General features: G+C 22.7%; 1 protein-coding gene across 1 annotated transcript in view; it reads right to left on the bottom strand.

Moving 5' to 3' along the window:
* Positions 1-2,399: 2,399 nt before the first annotated feature.
* LOC122501926 overlaps positions 2,400-23,961 on the bottom strand; it is a 54,713-nt gene continuing 33,151 nt past the window's right edge. The window contains exons 2-3 of the mRNA XM_043611715.1: positions 6,296-6,565; positions 2,400-3,021 (exon numbers count right to left, since the gene is read on the bottom strand). Coding sequence (XP_043467650.1) covers positions 2,686-3,021; positions 6,296-6,565 — 606 coding nt within the window. The 3' untranslated portion in view covers positions 2,400-2,685. The remainder of the gene's footprint in view (positions 3,022-6,295; positions 6,566-23,961) is intronic.

Genomic DNA, 23,961 nt, shown 5'->3' with positions numbered 1-23,961 from the left:
GGAATTTTTAGTTTTTTTTGTGCTGCCTCGTGCAAAAATTTTTTTTTTGAAAATTCATGAAAGAACTCGAATTTATAGTAAATAATATTTTTTATTGAATTTAAAATTTTTTTTCCATTTTATTGAATTTTAAATCGTTTTTATTAAATTTTTTAAAGATAAATTTTCCTTTTAAGTCATTTTATTTAATTTATTGAGGATAAATTTAATTTTAGAGAAAAATTTTTCTTTTCAATCATTTTATTAAATTTATTTAGGATAAATTTATTTTCAAATAATTTCGAATAAATTTTGTAGAAAACAGTATTTTTTCAAATTGTTATTTTTTTTCGGTGTGAAAAAATCTTTTCTAGCAAGTTTTGATTTTTGAACTTTATTTTACAATTTCTGAACAAATTTTCATTTCTCCAAAAACTATTTTCTTGAAAATTGTGAAATTCTAAACATTCTTGAAGTATAATTAGTTTTAAATTGAGTCAATAAAAAATGTTGCGATAAACATGTTTTTTTACTGCGAATTTATAAACTCGAAATTAATAAATGTTTGAAAGAAAATCGATTTTTACGATTTCAAATTAAATCATTTGAATTACAATTTTAAAGAAATTGAACATTGTTCAGAAAATTTTTTTAGGAAATAATGTTCACTAGAAGTAAAAATTTTGAAATTTCAAAATATTTTGTTAGAAAAAATTTTTTAGAAAATGATTTTCATTAGAAGCAAATCTTTCGAAAATTCACCGTCATTCGATAAAAACATTTTGTTAGAAAATTTTTTTAGAAAATAGAAAAACATTTTAGAAAATAAAATAATCAGAAAATTCGTTGTAGATAGACTTTAAAACCAATTTTTCAGTTCTCTCTGAATTTTCATTTTTAAAATAAAAAATTTTCCTTCTCTGTATTTTCTTTTTTTTAATTTCAAATTAAAAAAATTACGTTTTTATTCAAAAGCACAGGGGAATGAGCGAGCTTTCATTAATGACCACAAAATCACGATTTCTCGGAGTGAACACAATAAAGCATTAACGAAAAAAAAAATCTTTGAAAGAATATTTAGCGCATTATCGAAAAACAAAATCGGTCTCGGTGATTGTTTATCGCAGTCGAATCAAACACTAAAACGTGAATGTCGAGCCAAGACCGAAACGTTTGATAAGACCCCGAGAAAACTTATTTCCAAAGTCTCTCTTGAAATAAATTCAGAAGAAGTAAAAAAAAAGAAAAATTCTTGAAGTAAAAAAAACTAAAAAAAATACTGATTATAATTTTATACATTTTTTTCTTTTTTAAAGAAAGAATACTGTAATTTTTGAGACAAAATAAATATTCTCCTGATGATATTTTAAAAGAGACTTTATTTTATTTTTTCAAGCTCGCGCATTCCGGAGAATTCCGAGCGACCCGAGGACTCGTGTATCGTATTGCGGATGTTTCTTCTTTTTTTCCTTTTCCTTTTTTTTTAGTTTAAAATCGGTATGTAGCATATCATTTTTAGTTTATAATTAATATTGATATTGAACTACCTAGCCTAATATTTACAATTTTCGCTCTTGGCACTACTGTTTTTTTTGCTCATTGTGACAACATTCATTCCCCCACGAAAAAAAAGGTTTCATTTTACTAGCAACATTCATTTTTTTTTCCTATCAACCTTCAATTTTTCTATCTCATCATCTATTTTTTTATCACCTTTCGTTATTTAATTTTGCTTGTCTTTCTTTTTTTTAAATCTCTTTCATTCTATTTTTTTTCTTACATACACAAAACTGATTCTTACCCGCAACCGAACATAATTCGCTCGCCGTTTTTTTTTCTTCTTTCTTTCATATATATAAATGTATATATTTATATACGTTTATATCTATATATATTTATATATAATATAGTCGCAATTTTGCAATTGCCAAATAAATAATTTACTAAGTCTTTTTCGCAAAAGGACAAACTTCTACGATACTCGAGAATCGTCCGTTCGCCGAGGGGGTGGTTTTCTTTTTTCTATTTCGAATTGTTTGTTTTCCCTTTAGCCACCGAAAACTCTCACCCAGAGACTCCCACATCTGCCCTCGATTTTCTTTTCTTTTGATCATCACAAAACTGATTAAATTTTCTTTACTATGACTTTGGACTTATCTGAGATCTGGCTAGAAACTGGCCTTTAGGATTGCTTGATGGAACTTTTCTCAGGATTGAATATTTTTTTTTTTGCTAAGTAAAATTTATCCTGAGAAGTTGTTCCATCGTTAGTCATACTTTTCTCCTTCTCTCTCTCTCTCTTTCTCTCTCTTTTCCTTTCGGTTTTCTCTTTATCGTCAAAATCTTTTCACGGACAAATGACGCGAGCCACCGTGCGAGAAGTGTTTATTTATTATTTTTTTTTTGTTTTTCTCTTGCGAGTCAGTCTTGAGGAATCGTCCGCACCTCGTGAACACGCGAAGGCACAACGACAACGACGACGCAATAGGCGACGACAACAGCAGCAACAACAACAACAACGAGGACAAGAATCTCGTGTTGCTGACTATTTTTGTTAGTATTAGTATTTGTGTTATTTATTGATGATTTTCTTCGTTGTCGTCGCCTTTGGCTAATCGACGTCCGAATGCTCCCCGAGTTTAGACAAACGGTCATCATCTCGAGGAAGTTTTTCATGATTCTTGGGAATCAAATGAACGCCATGGATCAGACGTGTTGCTGGTGATGTTGTTGTTGGGTCTCGTCGGCCTCGCAAGGCACCACCGTTAAACTCGATAGATTACTCAGATTGCTACTTGATTCGGAATAATTCGATAATGTTGGCCTCCTTTGCGCTGGAACGACAACAGCTGGCGTTGAATTTCCATGATTTGGAAATTTTCTGAATACCCTCAATAATGAACTGCCAGCACTGTGACAACGCACTATCCGATCTGGAGCGTCCAATAATGCTGATTGACTCCTGTAGGGCGGCGGACTCTCACTGTCAAACACCGTTCGATTCGGTGGCGGTCTCACACACTTCTGATAGATCTCGCTTTCCTGCGAAAAAAAAGAAGGAATTAGTGAAAAATGCAAATTAAAAATCACACTCAAATTCAAATGTAAATTTAAATACAAATTCAAATAGAAATAAAAAATAAATAGGGTCATTGATTGAAATAAATAAATAAATAAATAAATAAAAATGTAAATGAAAAATACAAAAAATTCAAACAAAAAATTAAAAAAATACAAATAAAAATACAAAAAATATAAATAAATAAAAAAAAAAAATACAAAACGAAATACAAAGGATTTCTCTGAAAATAAAATAAAATTTTCGCTAGAAATTAACGAATTCTCTATAAATAAACGATTTTTTACATTTTTACCAAAACAATAAAAACATACAAAAAAGATAAAAGAAATAAAAACTATTCCAATTAATACAAAATCAAATAGAAATTTGTAATGAATCATTTCTTTACAAATAAAATAAAAATTTCCCTATAAATTTACAATTTTTTACAAGAAAAATGCAAAAAAAAATACAAATTTGTAATTTGTGATTTCCCTACAAATAAAATAAAAATTTATTTAGAAATTTACGATTTCTCTCGAAATTAACAATTTTTTTTCATATTTACAAAAAAAAATACAAAAATACAAAAATAACAAAAATAAATAGAAAACGAAATACAAATTTGTGATGAAGAATTTCTCTGCAAATAAAATAAAAATTCCTCTAGAAATTGATGAATTCTCTATAAATTAACGATTTTTTTAAACATTTTTAACCCAAAAAAAATAAAAACATACGAAAAATACAAAAAAGAAAAAAAATACAAATAAAATAAAAATTTCTTCACAAATTTACAATTTATTTATTTTTTACAAGAAAAATTCAAAAAATACACAAAAGACAAAAGAAATAAAAATATAAAAGAAAATACAAATTTCTGATTTCTCTACAAATAAAATATTTTTCTAGAAATTAACAATTTTTTTTACTATATACAAAAAAAAATTATAAAAATGACAAAGAAATAAAAATAAAATACATAACAAAATACAAATTTGTAATCATCAATTTCATTAAAAAAAGAAAAAATTCTTCAGAAATTAACAATTTTTCTACAAATTAACAATTTTTTTAATTTTTAGAAAAATATATGAAAACAAAAATACTGAAAATAATACAAAACAAAATACTACAAATTTGTAATAAACTATTTCTTTACAAGTAAAATAAAAATTTCCTTTACAAATTAAGAATTTTTTTATTTTTTACAAGAAAAAAAAACAAAAAAGAAACAAATGAAAAAAAATGCAAATTTGTAATCAACGATTTCTCTACAATTAAAATTATTTTTTTGGTTTTTACAAAAAAGAAAACAAAAGCATATAAAAAAGAGAAAAGAAATAAAAAATTTGTAATTTGTAATAAACTTCTTTACAAATAAAATAAAAATTTCTTCTAAAATCAACAATTTTTTTATTTTTTACATGAAAAAAAAAACTCTAATGACAAAACAAAATACAAATTTAGTAATCAACGATTTCTCTAAAAAATAAAATAAAAATTGCTGTATAAATTAACGATTTTTTCACAATTAACAATTTTTTTTAATTTTTAACAAAAGAAAAGAAAATAAAAGCATAGAAAAAAGAGAAAAGAAATAAAAAATTCAAATTAATAGAAAAGAAAATACAAATTTGTAACTTATGATTTCTCTACAAATAAAATAAAGATTTCTCAAGAAATTTTCGGTTTCTCTAGAATTGAACAATTTTCTTAATATTTATAAAAAAATTTATAAAAATAACAAAAAAAAAAAATACAAAAATACAAAAGAAAATACAAATTTGTAATCAACGATTTCCCTACAAATAAAATAAAAATTTCTCTAGAAATTAACAATTTCTCTACAAATTACGAATTTTTAAAATTTTTACAATGAAAATACAAAAAAAACTACAAAAAAAAGACTAAACAAATACAATAAAGGAAAAAAAACCAAAAGAAGTACAAAAATACAAAAATACAAACAAATTAAAAAAATATAAAAAGATAAAAGAAATAAATGGAAACAAATAATACAAAAAAAGACAAAAGGAATAAAAAAATACAAAAAATAGAAAAAAATATCGAAACGCTTTTTTAGATTTTCTTTTGGAGAAAAAAAAATAGAAGAGACTTTCGTTTTGTATTTTTTTATTCTCATCACAGTGATCAAGGAAGAAAATAGGAAACGAAGGATTTTCCCCTTTCTTGCGCAAAAAAAAGGTCTTCGAGGAAAAGATCTTAGAATATCCAATGCCACCCCATCTGTTCTGGCATTAGGTTACCGAAACTCTACCTCTAACCCCCTTTGTAAAGCTAGGCTCCTGTCAAAGATTCGTAAGGGGTGAATTTGATATTTTTTTTCAATATTTTTTTTCTTCCTCATAATTTTATAGAAAAAAATTTCCTCTAGAAATTAACAATTTTATTTTTTCATTTGATATTTTCAATTTGATAATTTTTCTTTCTCATAATTTTTTACGAAAAATTCCTCTCGAAATTAACAATTTTATTTTTAATTTGATATTTTCTTCTTCTTTTTATTTCTTTAGTCTTTTTTGTATTTTTTTTTTTATAAAAATTAAAAAAAATTTTAATTTGTAGAGAAATTGTTAATTTCTAGAGAAATTTTTATTTTATTTGCAGAGAAATCGTTCATTACAAATTTTTATTTTGTTTTGTATTTTTTTAGAAAGAAAAAATTTTTTCCCATAATTTTTTACAAAAAAATTTCCTCTAAATATTACTAACAACTTTTTAATTTGATATTTTCAATTTAATAATATTTTCATTTCTCATCACAATTTTTTGCAAATAATTTCTCTTGAAATTAACAAGTTTTTAATTTGATATTTTCAAATTGATATTTTTTCTTCAATATTTTTGTTCATCCTCATAATTTTATAAAAAAATACATTTTCTCTATAAATTAACAATTTCTTCTTTTTACTCTTCTATTTTCATTTTTAAATTTAGCTTTCTTCTTATTTTACCCATTTTTCTTGACTAGATATTTCTTTATTATCTTTTTTCTTATCATTTGGAAAAAAATAAAAAGGAAACAAGCGTTGAAAATTTAAATTAATTTCTTATTTTTTCAAACCTTGTTTTTCTTAATGTTATAAAAAAAAGAAAAAATAAATAAACAAGAATTTAAAATTAAAACAAATTTCATTTATTTCCGAATCTAATTTTTATATTATTGAAAAAAAATATGCAAGAGTTTAAAATTAAAAAATTGTTGTTAAATTAAAAAAAATCATTATTTACCTGTTCGGGATCGCGAAGATGAAGAGCCGTGTGGGCTCCGTAGGGACGTTCCTCGCCATCCGGAAGTTGAAGCCGAGGCGGAAGATCCAAAGCCAAATCTTGTCGAACACTTCCGGCTCTTACAACACGATCCCTTGCGGCGGCGACCATTGCTTCCTGCATTCCGTCGCCGCCTCCTCCGCCACCGCCCGCCGGACCACCCTCGAGACCACCACCAAGACCGCCGTGTCCTCCGCTGCCAACCTCCATTCCTGGACTCACCGACAGCATCTAAAGCAACAAACAAAATCCAATTCAATTCCAATTCCAACAAATTTATTTCCAACTTCAATAAATAATTCAATTAAATAATAATAAATTCGAAATATAAATATTTCTATTTTTAATTTTTCTCTTTTTTTTCTCCAGTTTTTTCGTCGAATTTTATACTTTTTTCGAAATTAACCAAACTTTCGTTATTTAGTTTAATTTAATTAATTACTTATTTTTGTAATATTCCCTTATAAGAATGCATTTATTTTTAATAAAGGTTTCTTGAAATTCTCACTCAGATTTCAATTATTTTAATAATTAATAACATTCTTTGCAGTAATTCAATTATGTTTAAAAATTGTAATAAAATTCTTGGCAAAATTTCAATTATCTTAAAAAATAATAAAATTATCTTCCAAAATTCAATTATTTTCAAAAATTTTTCTGAATTAAATGATTTTCAATATCTACTATTTTTAATAAAATTTTTCAAAAGAATTCAATTATTGAAAAAAAAATGTTGATAAAATTCTAAGTAAACGTTCAATTATTTTTATGAATAATAAAATCTCATCATAGAAATTCAATGATTTTTAATACAATTTTAATCGAATTCCTCAAAAAAAATGTAATTATTCTTGAACATTTTATTAAAATTTGTCGAAAAATTGAGTTATTTAAAAAATTATTAATAAAATACTTTAAGAGAATTCAATTTTACGATATTCATTTACTGAATAAGTTATTTATTTTTATATTTGAAAATGAATTTCAGTAAATATTTCACATATTATTAAATTTAATTAATTGAATATTAAAAGCATTATAATCATGAATTTTAAAAAAAAATAATTGAATTTTAAAAAAGATTCAAATATTTTTGGTAAAATTTTTTTTTGTAACAATATTTTTGGTAAAATTAGTTTGGAAATGTAAATTTTTGGAAAAACAAAACTTTGGAACTGATGGTTTGGTAAAAGTGACGCCCATTCTTATTTTTTTTATTTTTATTGCCTTTAGAAGAAAAATATTTTTACTTAATTACCCTGAATTCGCAATTTCTGAATAAGGATAGTAAAAAGATACCTATAGATTTAGTCAGTAAATTTTTTAAAATTTAATTTTTCCATCAGTAGAAAAAGAAAGTTTTAGTCAGACAATTTTATTAAAAACTAAAATTGAACACTATAGTCACTGTTTTTAATTAAATAATTATTGTAATTTTTTGTCAGTAGTAAAGTCAATTTTAGTCAGACAATTTTCCAACAATGATTTCTAAACCAGTAGAACAATTCAATTTAAGTCAGACGGTCCTTTTTAAAAATTTATAACATTTTTATTAGTAGTTTTTATATTTTTAATTCACGTAATGAGTTTGATAATAATTTTTGTAAAAGTGGTACAAGTCATTTTTAGTCAGACAATTTTGTGAATTTAGTTTCTAATCAGTAGAAGAACTCGACTTAAGTCAGACAGTATTTTTAGTAATAATTTTACTATTTTATTTCATTGATAAATTTTTTCTATAAGTAGTAAAAGGAAGTTTCAGTCAGACAATATTACTATAATCAAAATAAATAAATGTCAATTCTATCTAAATAATATTTTTTATTTAGAAAAATAATATTATGAGTAGAAAAAAGCTCTTTTAGCCAGTTTAAATTTTTAAAAATGTTTCCATAAGTTCAGTAAAAGAAAATATAAATCAGAGAATTTTTTATCAGTAGTATAAGTCAACAATAGTCAGACAATCGTTTTAATTATAAATTATAGTAATATTTGCCAGTACTAAAATTTGTAGTAATTTTTTAAAACTAGTATTTAAATACCAATATTTTTTTTTATATATTATTTATTATTACATTTTCTCCAAGGACTAAAATTGGGACATTAAAAAAAAGGCAGTAAAATATGAACAATTTTTTACAATTTACAAGTACTTTAAAAAAAAAAAGTCTTAAACAATGCAACACTGTGTGATTAGTGAAAGCCGCACAAAGTTCCTTTAAAAAAATCTCATGTGTGTTAAAAAAAAGGGGGGACAACGAATGTCGATATTTCGGGTGTAGAAAGTAAAGGACGTTTCAAAAGTAATGAAGCACGACGCTCATAAAATGTCTGAGTCGCGTCTAGTCGTTTGCGAGGGCCCCGCCGCCGGCAATAGACATAAAAATCAGCCGAGGGTTTCTTTCAAACGAGACACTAACAAAATTCACCTTCTCAATTTCTTTTTCTTCTTCCTCCTTCTTCTTCTACTTCTCATTCTTTTTTTTGTCTCTCTCCCTTCAAATATTTTCGATTATTTTCCCTTCCTTTATTCAAGGTCAAATTTATTCCTCCACTTGTCGGTAAATTGTCACCCAATTTCTGATATGTTCTCTCTCTCTCTTTCTTTCTCTCTCGATTCTTTTTCAATATAATACAATTTTTAGATTCATTTTTTTTAAACTTAATTGAATTTTATTTCGACGTTCGTATTTTTAACTAAATTGTAAATTCAATTAGTTTACAATTAAATTGTAAATTAAATTAGTTTACAATTAAATTGTAAATTAAATTAGTTTACAATTAAATTGTAAATTAATTTACAATTTAATTGTAAACTAATTTAATTTACAATAAATAATTTTAAATAGTAAATTAATTTAGTTTACAATTAAATTTAGAAATTAAATAGTATTGTTCTCGCAATTAAAATTAGGAATTAAATAAGTTTACAATTAAGTTTACTAATTAATTTTATAATAAAATCAATAGTTAATTTTTTTACAGTTTTTTTGTACAGTTTATGATGTTTTTATTTTCTTATTTACTCTCAAAATTTGAATATTAGTAAAAATATTAACGAATTTGAAGTAGTGACCGACTTTTTGCTTTCAAATTAGTAAATTTTAGAGATTTCAGTTTTTTTATTTGGTTTTTTTAAAGTTAATCTTTTTGTTTTGCTTTTTTTTTTATTCACAGATCAGATTTAATAATATTAATAAAAATAAAAATAAAAATAAAAATAAAAATAAAAATAAAAATAAAAATAAAAATAAAAATAAAAATAAAAATAAAAATAAAAATAAAAATAAAAATAAAAATAAAAATAAAAATAAAAATAATAATAATAATAATAATAATAATAATAATAATAATAATAATAAAATAATAACAATAATTGTTAATATTATTATTAATAAATTACGTTTAAAAAAATATTATTTAATTTACGTCCCTAATGTTTAAAACGCTCATATGAACGACGATTCTTTTATATTAAATAATTTGATTAGGAATTTATTTACAAATTATTGATTCCATAATTAAAAAATGATTTTTTAACTAAATAAATATTCAATTACATTATTTTAACTCTCAGTCTGGTAAGTTTTAAATATTATGGATAACAGAAAAATATTTCGTTCAAAAATTGAGGCAAAACTTTTAATCACAGTTTTTCTAAGGATATCAAATTGAGAACAAAAAATGTTTTACAAAGTTATAGAAAAATTGTGAATTCGAATAAATAAAAAAAATAATTAAATAAATAAAAACGAAATTCTATATAAAAATTTATATTTAAAAATTTACATTCAAAACTTTACTTTTAAAAATTTATTTACTATTAACTTTAAAAGTATTTACTATTAACTTTAAAAGTATTAAATTGCGATTTATATTTAAAAATTTACATTCAAAACTTTACTTTTAAAAATTTATTTACTATTAACTTTAAAAGTATTAAATTGCGATTTATATTTAAAAATTTACATTTAAAACTTTATTTTTAAAAATTTATTTACTATTAACTTTTGAAAGTAATAAATTGCAACGAATTGATAAAAAAAATATTAATTAAATCGTAAATTAATCTACATTTTTTATACAACTTTTGGTTAAAAATTTCAATTTAGAAAATATAAATTATCAACAAATATAGGTAAGAATTAAAAGAAATTCCATAAGTCTTTAGAAAACATTGTAGAAAATTTTCTCATGTTTTCTCTCACAAATGGAAATCGTGTATATTTGTGAATTCTGGGGTTATCAATGTAAGGTCTTGTCTCCAATAATAATGCGTCATTGGAAAAGTCATAAGTCGAATAATCATTACATAGTCTCAAGCAGTGAGAGACAAGAGCAAACGCAATATTAATCATTGCTCATGTAGCCTGCGTAAGTACGTGAATTAAAAATAACATTCAATTTTATCAAATCACGTGCTTAGTATAATTTTCTTTTTTCCTTTTTTTGCACTTTACTTCTAATTTATTCTTTTTACTTTATTTGCTCTTTACTTGTATATACAGAAATGAATAGTTTTTTTTTTATTTGTGATGGAAAAAAAAACGAGACGAATGTGATAAATAAGTTGAGGAGTATATAATTAGTATTAACAGACAATGCTCGTATATGAATTTATATCGGAGATTATTAATCTCACATGACAAGAATTGATGTATTACATATTTATATACAGAAAGTGAATAAAGTTGTAGCAATATTTCTTTGATTTTTAAATATTGTATAGTATTATTAATTTACTTTATTATTTTTACTGTCTGGGTAAGAATTTTACTCTTTTTTTCCTCTTTCTTTTCGCATTTAATTTTTTTTCTTCAAATTATTCAATTTATTTTAATATGCCAGTAGTATTTTAATTCCTAGTTTTCATATATTCATAATGATAATGAAAATATTTTCAATTCTTGTCATTTTAGTTTTCAGTAGTAGAAGTCACTTTGAGTCACTTTCAGAGACTTAAAAATTTTTATTTTGAATCAGTAAAAAACCTTTTGTTCCTAATTATACCTAAAATAACCTAAAAAAAGTAATTAATATAATTTATAAAAAAGTAAATATAAGAAATAAAAGAAATGAACAAGTAAATGTTAAAATTTAAATTAACTTCAAATTCATTTTATTTTTAAATAAGTGACTTAATAGTCACTTATTTATAAATAAAATGAATTTGAAATTAATTTAAATTTTAACATTTACTTTAATAAAAATAATAATAAATAAAATGAATTTGAAGTTAATTTAAATTTTAACATTTACTTTAATAAAAATAATAATAAATGAATAAATAATAATGAATGTGATGAATAAATAAAAAAATTCAACTTTAGTCAGACAATATTTTTAAATTCCAGTTTTTCAAATAAGTAGTAAAATATAATTTTAGTCAGACAATGTATTTTTAATTCTCAGGAATATTTTATCACACAGTAGAGTAAAATTTAATTATTACGTCAGACAATGTCTTTAATTTAGAAATTTTCCATTAGTAGTGAAACCCAATTTTTAAGTCAGACAATCTTTTTAATTCTTGTAATTTTTTATCAGAAGTAAAATTCAATTCAAGTGAGAAAATGTTTTTAATTTAGAAATTTTTTATTAACAGCTAAATCTTAACTATTTGTTAGACACTGGTTATAATTTAAAAAAAATTTTTTTAAATCAATTTAATTCAGCCAAACTTTTTAATTCTTCAATATCAATTCAATTTTTAATCAGTAGTAAAACTCAATTTAAGTCAGACAATGTTTTTTTAATAATTAAGAAATTTTGAAGGTAACAGTAATAGGAAATTTTATTACGAAATTTTTTTATCAGTAGTAAAAATTACGTTAAGTCAGACATTGTTATTTCTTATAATTTTTGAATCAGTAGTAAAATAATAATAATAATAATAAATAAAAATAATATAATAATACTAATAAAAATAATATAATAATAATAATAATAATAATAATAATAATAATAATAATAATAATAATAAATAAAAATAATATAATAATAATAATAATTATAATTTTGTTAAAGTGCTAAGAAGAAGAAGAAGAAGAAGAAGAAGAAGAAGAAGAAGAAGAAGAAGAATGGAAGAAAAAACTTTGATTCCCATTTATAATTGTCAAATATAATATTGAATGCATATGTACAAAAGTGTCCTGGCAAAAGATGAAGGGAAAAAAGTACAAAGGTTACGTGGAGAAAGAAAGATAATAGTGAGGTAGGTCTTTTGCTCTGTGGCACAGAGAATCAGTAATTGAGAAGGGGTCGAGCTTTGCACGTGGACAGTTCGAGTGTCTCTCTCTCTCTCTCTCCATTCTCACTATTACACAATATAAGCATGTATATAACTGTACATACTAGACAATAAGATTTTTCTCCTTTTTTTAGCTCACAACCCGAGACTTAGAATCTTAGAACTCTTTGAGTAGAAAATGACTCGTAATTCCTGAAACTCACGTCATGTACGATGTACCAAACCCACTTGATTATTTTTACAAAAAAAAAATTTTTTTTCTGAAACAAATTTTTTAACAATAAATTCAAATTTAATATTTCCTCATTCATATTATTTACAATCAGGAAAATTTAATATTTCCCCGTATTTACAATTGAAAAATTTACAAATTTTCAACGTATTTTACATCGTGGATAATTTATCAAACTGTCATTATATTTTTCATTCATTTTCCACCTGCTGTACTTCTTTATCTTTTTTTTTTTATTTTTTCCCATTTCTTATGAATTTCAATACCCAAAAATATTGATCCCCTGAGGGCAAAGGGACAAAATTTCCAATTTATTCAATATAAAAATTCCCTCCCCCCATAAAAAAATTTCTTATTTTCTTTTTCAGAGAAGTCAAATGTCGAATTTTTAAACAAAACTTTTGTTTTCTTTTTGTTTTATTTTTTTTTCGATTTATTTTGATATTTCCTTTTGTTACAATATATATTTCAATTAGTAATAATGTTTATTAATTTAAATTACAATTAAATTAATTTAAATTTGTGACGCGATCTGAAGAAAGGGACCTTAGAAGCAAAAAATTATAGGTTATGTTTGCAATTTTTTAAATGAAAATACAAAAAAAGGATCAACTGTCAATATAAATCATTGAAGTTTAAGTCTTCATTAAAACTAAAATATTTAATAAACACTGATTTTAATTCGAAATAAGTAAAAAGAAACTGTCAAACAAGAAAAAAGTAACTCTAACCCAACCTTAAAATGATTTGCTTCTAAGGTCCCTTTCTTCAGATCGCGTCACATTTATTGGCTGATTTTTTGCTTTTTAATTAGTAAATTTTGCTAATAAATTGATAGAAATTAGTATTTATTAGTAATTTCACTATTTTTGCATTTTGAATTAGTAAATTTTGCTAATAAATTAGTAGAATTTGGGATTTCTTAGTAATTTCACTATATTTTACTAAAAAAAATAGTAGACATTACTATTTATTAGTAAAATTTAAAATAATTACTAATTCAAAAGCAAAAAGTCAGTTAATAATTCAAAATAGTAGGCATTTTTACTAATTCAAATTTAGAGGATAAGAAAATAATTTGTCCTAAGGAGAAAATTCAATTTTAGTCAAACCTAATTTTTAATTCTCGTTCCTTTTGGCAGAAGTAATTTTTTTTCTGTATTTTATAGTATTTTACAGCCTTTAGAGTTTCTTTTCCAGTATTTTATTTTTTATAATATTTTATGGTACCGGTCAAAATTAAGAGATCACACATTTTTAGGTGAATGAAAAATATTTTAAAACATAAAATTTATGGAAACTAAAATTTTTTTTCTTTTCTTTTTTGAAAGATGATAAAATTTTGAAAAGCACAAGATCTATCAGAAGTCATTAAGCCAATATTTTATTTAGAAATTTTAAAAAAATCGTCATTTTCAATGTTCAATTACTTTCACAAATGTCAAAAAAATTCTTGTCCTAAATTCAATTATTTTCCAAAAAAATTTTTCTAATTTCACTATTTTAATAAAATATCCCAAAAAGAATTCAATAATTTAAAAAAAGTTTTAATAAAATTGTATGCAAATCTTTATAAATAGCGAAATTCTTCGCCGAAATTCAATTACAATCTGGAATTTTTATAAAATTCATTGTAAAATTCAATTATTTTCATAAATAACAATATTCATCACAATTCAATTATTCAATTATTATTAAGAATTCAATTATTTTCAATTTAATCAAATTCTTCACAGATATTCAATTATTTTTAAAAAAATCCAAAAAAAAAATGTCAACATTTCAATTATTTTTATAAATTAATAGCAAAATTCTTCGACAAAATTCAATTATTTTCAGGAATTTTAATAAAATTAATTACAAAAATTCAATTATTTTCAAAAAATTTAATAAAATTCATAGCAAAATTTCAATTATTTTCAAAAATTTTATTCTTAGTTCAATGATTTTCAATATTCTACTATTTTTATAAAATTTTCCAAAAAATTCAATTTTGAAACAGAAATTTTTATAATATTCTACACAAACGTTCAATTATTTTCCAAAAAAAAAAAAAAAAATAAAAATTTCACATGAATTTAATTACATATTTAAAATAGAATTTGCATACATTTTTTTTTTTGAAAAAATCAAATGTTTTAAAATTTTTAATTCAATTCTACATAGTAATTCAGGGATTTAATTATTTTTATAAATAATAAAATCATTCGGAGGAAGTCAATTATTTTCATAAATAATAATATTTATCACAAGAATTAAATTATTTTCAAAATTAATAAAATTCTTCACAGATATTCAATTATTTAAAAAAAAAATCAAAAAAAAAAATGTCAACATTTCAATTATAAATTAATAGCAAATTTTGCGACAAAATTTAATTATTATCAGGAATTTTAATAAAATCAATTGCAAAATTCCATTATTTTTAAAAATAAGAGTATTCAACATAAGAATTCAATTATTTTCAAAAGTAATAAAATTCAATTATTTTCAAAAATTTTAATAAAATTCATGGCAAAATTTCAATTATTTTCAAAAAAATTCTCTTATACTTCAATGATTTTCAATATTCTACTATTTTTATAATATTCTACACAAACATTCAATTATTTTCCAAAAGAAAATAAAAATTTCACAGGAATTCAATTATTTAAAAATTAAAATAGAATTTGCATACATTTTTTGTTTTGAAAAAATCAAATGTTTTAAAATTTGGAATTCAATTCATCACAGTAATTCAATTATTTTTATAAATTTTAAAATTCTTGTCAGGGATTTAATTATATTCATAAATAATAAAATCATTCGGAGGAAGTCAATTATTTTCATAAATAACAATATTCATCGCAAGAAAAAAAAATAATAGGCATTTTTACTAAATCAAATTTAGAAAGTGAGACAATAATTTGTCCTAAGGAGTGAAAATCAATTTTAGTCAGACCTAATTTTTAACTCTTGTTCTTTTTGTCGAAAGTAATTTTTTTTCAGTACTATATCTCGTATATTATATAGTTTTTTACAGCCGTTAAAGTTTTTTTTACAGTATTTTATTTTTATTTTTTAGCCTTTAGAGTATTTTTTACAGATTTTTATAGTATTTTATAGTTTTTTTTATATTATTTCCCAATCTTTTAGAGTCATTTACAGTTTTTTAGAATTTAATAAATGTCAGTCATCGTAGAACGTTTTTTAATTCTAGGAATTTTTCAACAGTAGTAAAGCTCAATTTAAGTCAGACTTGCGGTTCAAATAAAATATATTTGCAATTTATTCCAAATGTTCCAAAGTAATATTTCAGCAATAAAAATATACACTTTGTCTGCAGATATCAAATTGAGACAAAAAAAAAAAAAGAATCAAAACCGTTGCTTCGCAACACTTTTGATTCCTTTTTTTTTGTCTCAATTTGATATCTGTAGAAAAACTGTGATTCCCTTACAGTTTTTTTGAACGTGTCAAATTGTTACCAAAGTGGATCAAATTGTTACCAAAAATTTGGATTAATTTTTGATTTCAAAAATATTTTTAATTTCAATTCTTGAATATTATTTCTTAAAAGGTATCAAATTGTTACCAAAGTGGATCCAGGGTGTCTAGTATTTTCGTTCAACAAAATTCCCGGTTATTTCCCGGATTTTCCCGGTTATGTCCAAATTTTTTCCCGGTTTTTTTTCTCATCAAATTTAAATTTAAATTTAAATTTGATTTCGAAAATAAATAAATCTTTAAATTTTTTTAATTTTTCAAAAATAATCTTGTCTCTTTATAATTATAATTGAAAATTTGATTTTTTAATTTTATTAAAATTATATTGATAATAATTGAATTTCTGCAAAAAAATTTCACTATTTATAAAAACAATTGAATCCTTCCAAAGAATGCTATTATTTATGAAAATAATTTAATTCTTGTGAAGAATTTTATTAAAATTTTTGAAAATAATAATCATTAATAATTAATTATTTACTTAATAAGTAATAAACATTTAATCAGAAATTTAAATTATAAAAATTTAAGAGAAGTTTAATAATATTTTTAGAAGCAAAAAATTGATTTAAAACTGTAAGAGGGACTTTAAATTTTAAAAATTAAATTATAATTACGGTCACTAACTTCCCTTGATTATTTTCGAAAAATTTAAATAACATTCTTTAAAAGAATTCTATAATTTTTAAAAAATGTAAACAAATTTCAATTATTTAAAAAAATTTCAATTATTTGTTTAGAAAAATTTAATTATCTTGAAACAATAGAATTCAAAAATTACAACAATCTTATTTTTCAGAATTAAAAAAAAAATTTGCGAAAGTTCAATTTTATTAAACAATTTTAAGTATGTATATTTTTTTAAATTAACTAATAAAAATTTTAATTATTAATCTTCGCAGTAAGAAACATGAATACATTAGAATTTAACTCTTTATAATATTCAATTATTAATCAATTATTAAATTCAAATACTTTGAAAATTCTATTTGTTAAAAAGTTTCTAATGAAATTCTTTAACAAATTTAATTACATATTTTCAGTCGAATTGATTTTTTACTATCAAATTAATTATTTTTAACTAACTTAAATTTAGAGAACAGTATAAATACCTATAAAAATTGAAATAAAAAGTGATTTTTTAAAAACAAATTCAAATAATAAAACTTTTTTAATTTTGGTAAAAAAATTCCCGGTTTGGTATAAAATTCCCGGCTAATTCCCGGTTTTTCCCGGTCAAATAAAATTCTCGGTTATTTCCCGGTTTTCCCGGAATTCCCGGTTAGTAGACACCCTGGGATCAAATTGTTACCAAAAATTTGGATCAATTTTTGATTTTAAACATATTTTTGATTTCAATTCGTCGCTATTTGATACTTTTAAGTGTCAAATACTTAAAAAAAGTTTAAGTTTTGTAAATTTGTTTAAGTTTTGTTTAACTAAGTGCTGCTATTGGCGAAACTTATAGAAAATTTCCAGACACGACTCTCTCTCTCTCTCTCTGTCTGTGCATAGAATTCGCGGAAATACTTTTATAATGTCACAAAAAAATAAAAGCCAGCATATATACACGTATGTTATAGTGATATATTTCATAATTTATAAAGATGAAAGTTCACATAAAAGGACATAGGAGAGCGAATAAGTTGAAAGGCCACTGCCCCCTTGGGAAAGTCGATATTTTTCCATCATCTTTGGTTTTGTGTTCGGCTCGAATGGTTTGTATTCTTGGTACTACAGAGAAAGAGAGAAAGAAAAAAAAAGATGATGTCACGCCATTTGTGTTGCACGTTTTTACATTATATATATATATATATATATATATATATACAATATAAAATATATTTCTAGACTCGAGTTACTCTTCTCGATCAATACACCCGTACGTGCGAGTACAACCCCTCGCGTACTACTTTCCCTTTCAAACGATGGCCCTCGCCAGCAAACGGAGAACCCCTTTAAAGCTTTAACGCGCCGACATACTTGGCGATATGTATGCCTACTGCCTCTATATATATATGTGTGTACAATTCCACTCGTGTATACGCACTTGCGAATTCAAGAATCCTGGAAAAAACAATCCTTTCAGTGCCATAAAGAATTGGAGAAAAAAAAGAATCCCTGCTTCCCACCTATATATATTTAAAGTGCGTTTCGAAAGTCGAACTTTTATTTTTTATGCAAACTTTTAAATTAGTTTTCTTTCGCGCTTTTTTTCCCATCGCTTTTTCTTCAAATGCCTTTAAAGTGGAACTCTTCGAAAGTTACAAATGTTCTCATTTTCGCACGGTGGTCTCTTTTCATCTGTGTTCAGTTAGAAAATATACGACTTTGAGGAGAAAAAATCGTTTTCTTCTGTTCGATTAATTTTTACTTTTTATGTCTTTTTTTTTAAATTTAGATTTAAAAATATTTTGAATTAAATTTTTTTTTAGAAAGAAAGCACTCTCTTTTATTTCCATTTTTTTTATCTAATTCTTTTCTTAATTTTGATTAAAAAATATTTTTAATTTAATTTTTTTTTTAGAAAGAAAGCATTCTCTTCTATTTCTATTTTTTTTAAATTTTGATTAAAAAATATTTTATTAAAAAATAGTAAATAATTTGACTAATAAATAGTAACTTTCACTAAATCACTAATTTTTTTTTACTGATAATGAGTAAATTTGATGAATTTTAATAATTTCTACAAAATTTTAATTATAACCCCACGTGAATTCAATTATTTTCTATAATTTTCAACAAAACTTTATTTCTAAATCAATTATTTTATAAATAATTGTTCGAAAGTTCTTTTAGAATTCAATTATTTTTAAATACAAAAACTCAATTTTTTATAATAATTGTAACTGTCCGTGTGTTTTTATGTTAAACTATTGAGGTAAAATATTTTCAAAAAATTATAATAAAGAAATTTTTACAATTAATTTTTAAAAAAATATTTGTCCATTATTTTTGAAAGATAATACATTTTTTTAATTATAAACAATTGAAAAATTTCCAAAACAATTGAAATTTGGTAAAATCTTTTAAAAATTATTGAATTTTTAAAAAATATAAATGAAAATAATCAAATTTTTAAAGAATTTTAATTATAAATATTTATAATTTTTTAAATAAGTTTAAAAAAGTAATTTTTTATAAATTTTCATTCACTTTGTTCGAAGATAAGTGAATCAAAAAATTTTGATAAAACAATTCTAAGACTTAGTTTTCAAAAAATATTTTAATTTTGAAAATAATTTAATTTCTTAAAAGAATTTTTGTATTAATTAAAAAAAACTAATTAATTTTTTTATGAATTTTTGTATAATTTATAAAAACAAATTAATTTTGTTATGAATTTTAATTAAAAATGTTGAACATGAATTTTTTTCTCCAAATTGTTAAAAATAATTTCTAAAATATTGATTTTTGGTTGTATTTGAATTTTCGAAAATATGTAATTGAAAATCTTGAAAATATTAAATTTTAAAAAATTAGAAGCTTTCATTAATTTTCATTTTAAAATTTTACATTTAAAGATTTTTCATTTTAACATTTTTGATAATTCAATTATTTTCAAAATTTGCAATTAAAATTCTTCAAAAGTTGATTTTTCAAAATTGTTACAAAATACTTGAAAAAAATTAATTATATTCAATTAAATTTTAGAAAATTTGAATTATTTAAAAAGATTTTGTTTACAGATATAGTTGAAAAATTTAATTATATCTTAAAAAAGTGATTCAAAAATAATTTTTGAAAGATTTGTTTACAGTTATTTTTCGCACTTTAAAAATCGACATAAATTGAATATTATACTAAAAAATATATTTTGTTACAATATTTAAAAGAAAAGTCGAAAAATTCGCAATTTTTGAAAATAAGTCTAAAAAAAGTCTCTTTCTTTAATTTGCCTGACAAAAAAAATTTTTTTCCTGTTATTTTCCTGACTTTACTGACATTACTAAATTTTACTAAAAAATAGCAATTTTCAAATAAATATAAAAAGAAAGAAGAAAATGAATTCAATTTTTAGCAATTAAAAAGAAGAAGCAAAAACGCTAATTAAATAAATCAAATCATATAAAAAAATACTGATGATCCATAAAAGCGATAAGATTAAAAAATTCCATCAATTAAATAAAAAGAATGAAATGAATTTATATCTCCTCATTAGTTATGTATTAGAAGCCAATTTGTCCAAAAAAAAGAGAAGAATCTATTTTTTATTGATGTTCAGGTAGAACAATCGAATTTTTATTTTCAGTGATGGTAATTAATAAAAAAGACACGGCGAATGTGACATTTAAATTGACCTTCGTCTAGACGTGAAGATTATAAACTGCTTTGAGATATTTTATTAATAGACCAAAGTCAGACAACGTGACCGATAAGCAACTTTCAAATCTTAGACAAGATCGCTTATTTGAGATTCTAACTATAGACTTAGATATGGAATTATGAAAATAATTTCATATTTATTTTCACCCAGAGTAAACACAGACAGTGTATATACATATATTTGTTCTTCATCGAATATTTAACGAGATATCAAACAAAAAAAAGAAAGTTTAAAAAACTTCTGACATAAATTCATTTTTATTCCATCTTATTTCGATTCAATTTTCAATTTTCAATTTTTCTGATGTGGATATCAAATTAAAACAGAAAACGAATCAAAATTCATACTTTTAATTCGTTTTTTTGTCTCAATTTATGAATATCTTTCGGAAAGTTGTGTTTTTAATTTTGTGGAGTTAAAAAAAATTGGATAGAATCAAAAAAAGGGAAAAGGAGAAAAAATAGGTGTGATTTTATGGTGAAACTAGACAGCGCCCGGTTTGAGCCAGTTGACTAAATAATTTTTTAGTTTTTAACGTTGAGAAAATTTTGCTTTTCTATCCGGAGAAATTTTAGTATTTCTGTTAGAAAATTTCACGAATTCTATTGGTTTGGGTTTGTTTTATTCATTGGGCTAGATTCAGCCCTGTTTGTGCCGAGTTTATCAATTTTGATTGCACCAGGAATTTTCGGTACAAAAATAGACGAAAAATTTTTATTTCTTATTAGACAATAAATCATATTTAAAAGTTCGAGTGTATTTTTAGATTCAAAAGACACTAAAACTGGCCCTGTCTAGCGCTTTGAAAATACCGACCGAATAATTAAATAATAATACAAAATTATTCAAAAATCCAAAACAAAGAAAAAAATATTTAGTCTTTATTTATTCTTTTGACCTAACCTGGCGCTGTCTAGAACTTGAAAAGAAAACTATTTTTCCTTTTTACTTTTTGATTTTCAATTATTGTTTAGTTACCTAACCTGGTGCTGTCTAGAATTAGAAAAGAATTTCCTTATTCTTTTTTCTTTTCTCATTTTTATTTATTTTGAAGTTACCTAGCCTGGCGCTGTCTAGAACTTGAAAAGAAATTTCTTTTTCCTTTTTACTTTCTGATTTTTATTTCCTTTATAGTTATTCCTAACCTGGCGCCGTCTAGCATTTGAAAGTAATTTTCTTATTCTTTTTTTCTTTTCTGAGTTTTAATTATTTCGCAGTTACCTAACCTGGCGCTGTGTAGTAATTGAAAAAAATTTTTTTTCTTTATATTCAATTCCTTAGAGAGTACCTAACCTGGCGCAGTCTAGCACTTGATGAAAATTGGCCATTTTTTCAAATTTAAATTTAATTTTTTCCCGAATTTGCCAAACCGGGCGCTGTCTAGTACTCGAAGGGAAAACACAGGGCTCGGTTTGAAATTATAGTTAAGTTGAGACGATTTCAATTCCACGTGTCATTAAGAATGAATCACTCTCGGGGTAAGTTTAAGTGAGAGCATATCACTTAAATGGCAGGCAATGGATTGGAATAATCAAGGTTCCCTTAGTCAGAGTTTGTGAGCGTGTATTTGAAATTACGCTTCTTCTGGGTGTATAGAGACCATCATTGCGGTCCCGTTGCAGTCTACATAAGTGCATTGCCCTCGAATCGATTACATCTAATACTCCGTCGGCAATATGATGGCCATACGATCTAGGTGGGGCAAAATTACAAAGAGAGAGTGGAGAAAAAAGAAGTGTAATGATAACCAATTACACGAATCCACCAATGACATTTAATAACCCTCATTACGCCTATATTATGTTGATTTATCAGTGTCGCTAAATATATACCTCCCATCGAACCATCGAGGGTCAAGCTATGCAATTTTCCCTTAATTGACTCCCTTTCAGTGTCTCGAAAAAAGGACAGTTTAACTGGAAAGTGTCGAGACGGATGGAAACGAGGCTGTAACCGGGCGTTGGCTAGATATTTTTTTTATTTTAACTTCTAAATTTCCCTTCGGTTTTTTTGAAGTAAATTTTTTATTAGAAACTTAAATTACAAAAATAAATAATAAAATTTATCCTAGAAATTCAATTATTTTCAATTTTATTTTAAATTTCTCGTCAAAATTTTAATTATCTTTATAAATAATAAAATTCATACTGGATATTTAATTATTTTCAAAAGTTCTGATAAAATTCTTTGCAAAATTCAATTATTTTTAAAAGTAAGAAAATTCTTCGGAGAAATTCAATTATTATCAAAATTTTTTTTTTAAATTCTTCTAAAAATTTCAATTATTTTTATAAATATCAAAATTTTTCTGCAAAATTCAATTACTTTTAAACATTTTTAAAAAAAATCTGTTCATAATTTCAATTATTTTTATAAATAATAAAATTCTTCTCTGTAATTCAATTATTTGCAAAAATTTTAATAAAATTCTTGTCAAAATTTTAATTATCTTTATAAATAATAAAATTCATCCTAGAAATTCAATTATTTTCAATTTTTTTTAAATTTCACGACAAAATTTTAATTATTTTCATAAATAATAAAAGTCGTACTGTAAATTTGATTATTTTTTAAAAGATATGATAAAATTCTTTGCAAAATTAATTAATTTTTTAAATTCTCCTCAAAATGTAAATTATTTTTATAAATAATAATATTCTTCTCCGAAATTAAATTATTTAAAAAAAAATTTAATAAAATTCTTCGCAGAAATTCAATTCTATTCAAAATTTTTTAAAATTTTTAGTCAAAACTTTATAAATAATAAAATTTTATCAAAAAAATTCAATTATTTTTAAAAGTTCTGATAAAATTCTTTGCAAAATTCAATTATTTTCAAAAGTATAAGAAAATTCTTTGCAAAAATTAAATTATTTTCAAAAAATTTTTTTAAATTCTTCTCAAAATTTCAATTATTTTTATAAATATCAAAATTCGCAGAAATTCAATTATTTTCAAAATTTTTTTTTGAATTCTTCTAAAAATTTCAATTATCTTTATAAATATCAAAATTCTTCTGCAAAATTCAATTACTTTTAAAATTTTTTTAAAAAATCTGTTCAAAATTTCAATTATCTTTATAAATAATAAAAATCTTCTCTGAAATTCAATTATTTGCAAAAATTTGAATAAAATTCTTCTAAAAATTTCCATTATCTTTAAAAATAATAAAATTCATCTTAGAAATTCAATTATTTTCGAAAGTTCTGATAAAATTCTTTGTTAAATTCAATTATTTTCAAAAGTAAGAAAATTCTTCGCAGAAATTCAATTATTTTCAAAATTTTTTTTTTAAATTCTTCTAAAAATTTCAATTATTTTTATAAATATCA

Source organism: Leptopilina heterotoma, unplaced genomic scaffold (assembly GCF_015476425.1).
Source record: "Leptopilina heterotoma isolate Lh14 unplaced genomic scaffold, ASM1547642v1 Lhet_219, whole genome shotgun sequence".
NCBI lineage: Eukaryota > Metazoa > Arthropoda > Insecta > Hymenoptera > Figitidae > Leptopilina > Leptopilina heterotoma.
This window is presented reverse-complemented; position numbering and strand designations above follow the sequence as displayed.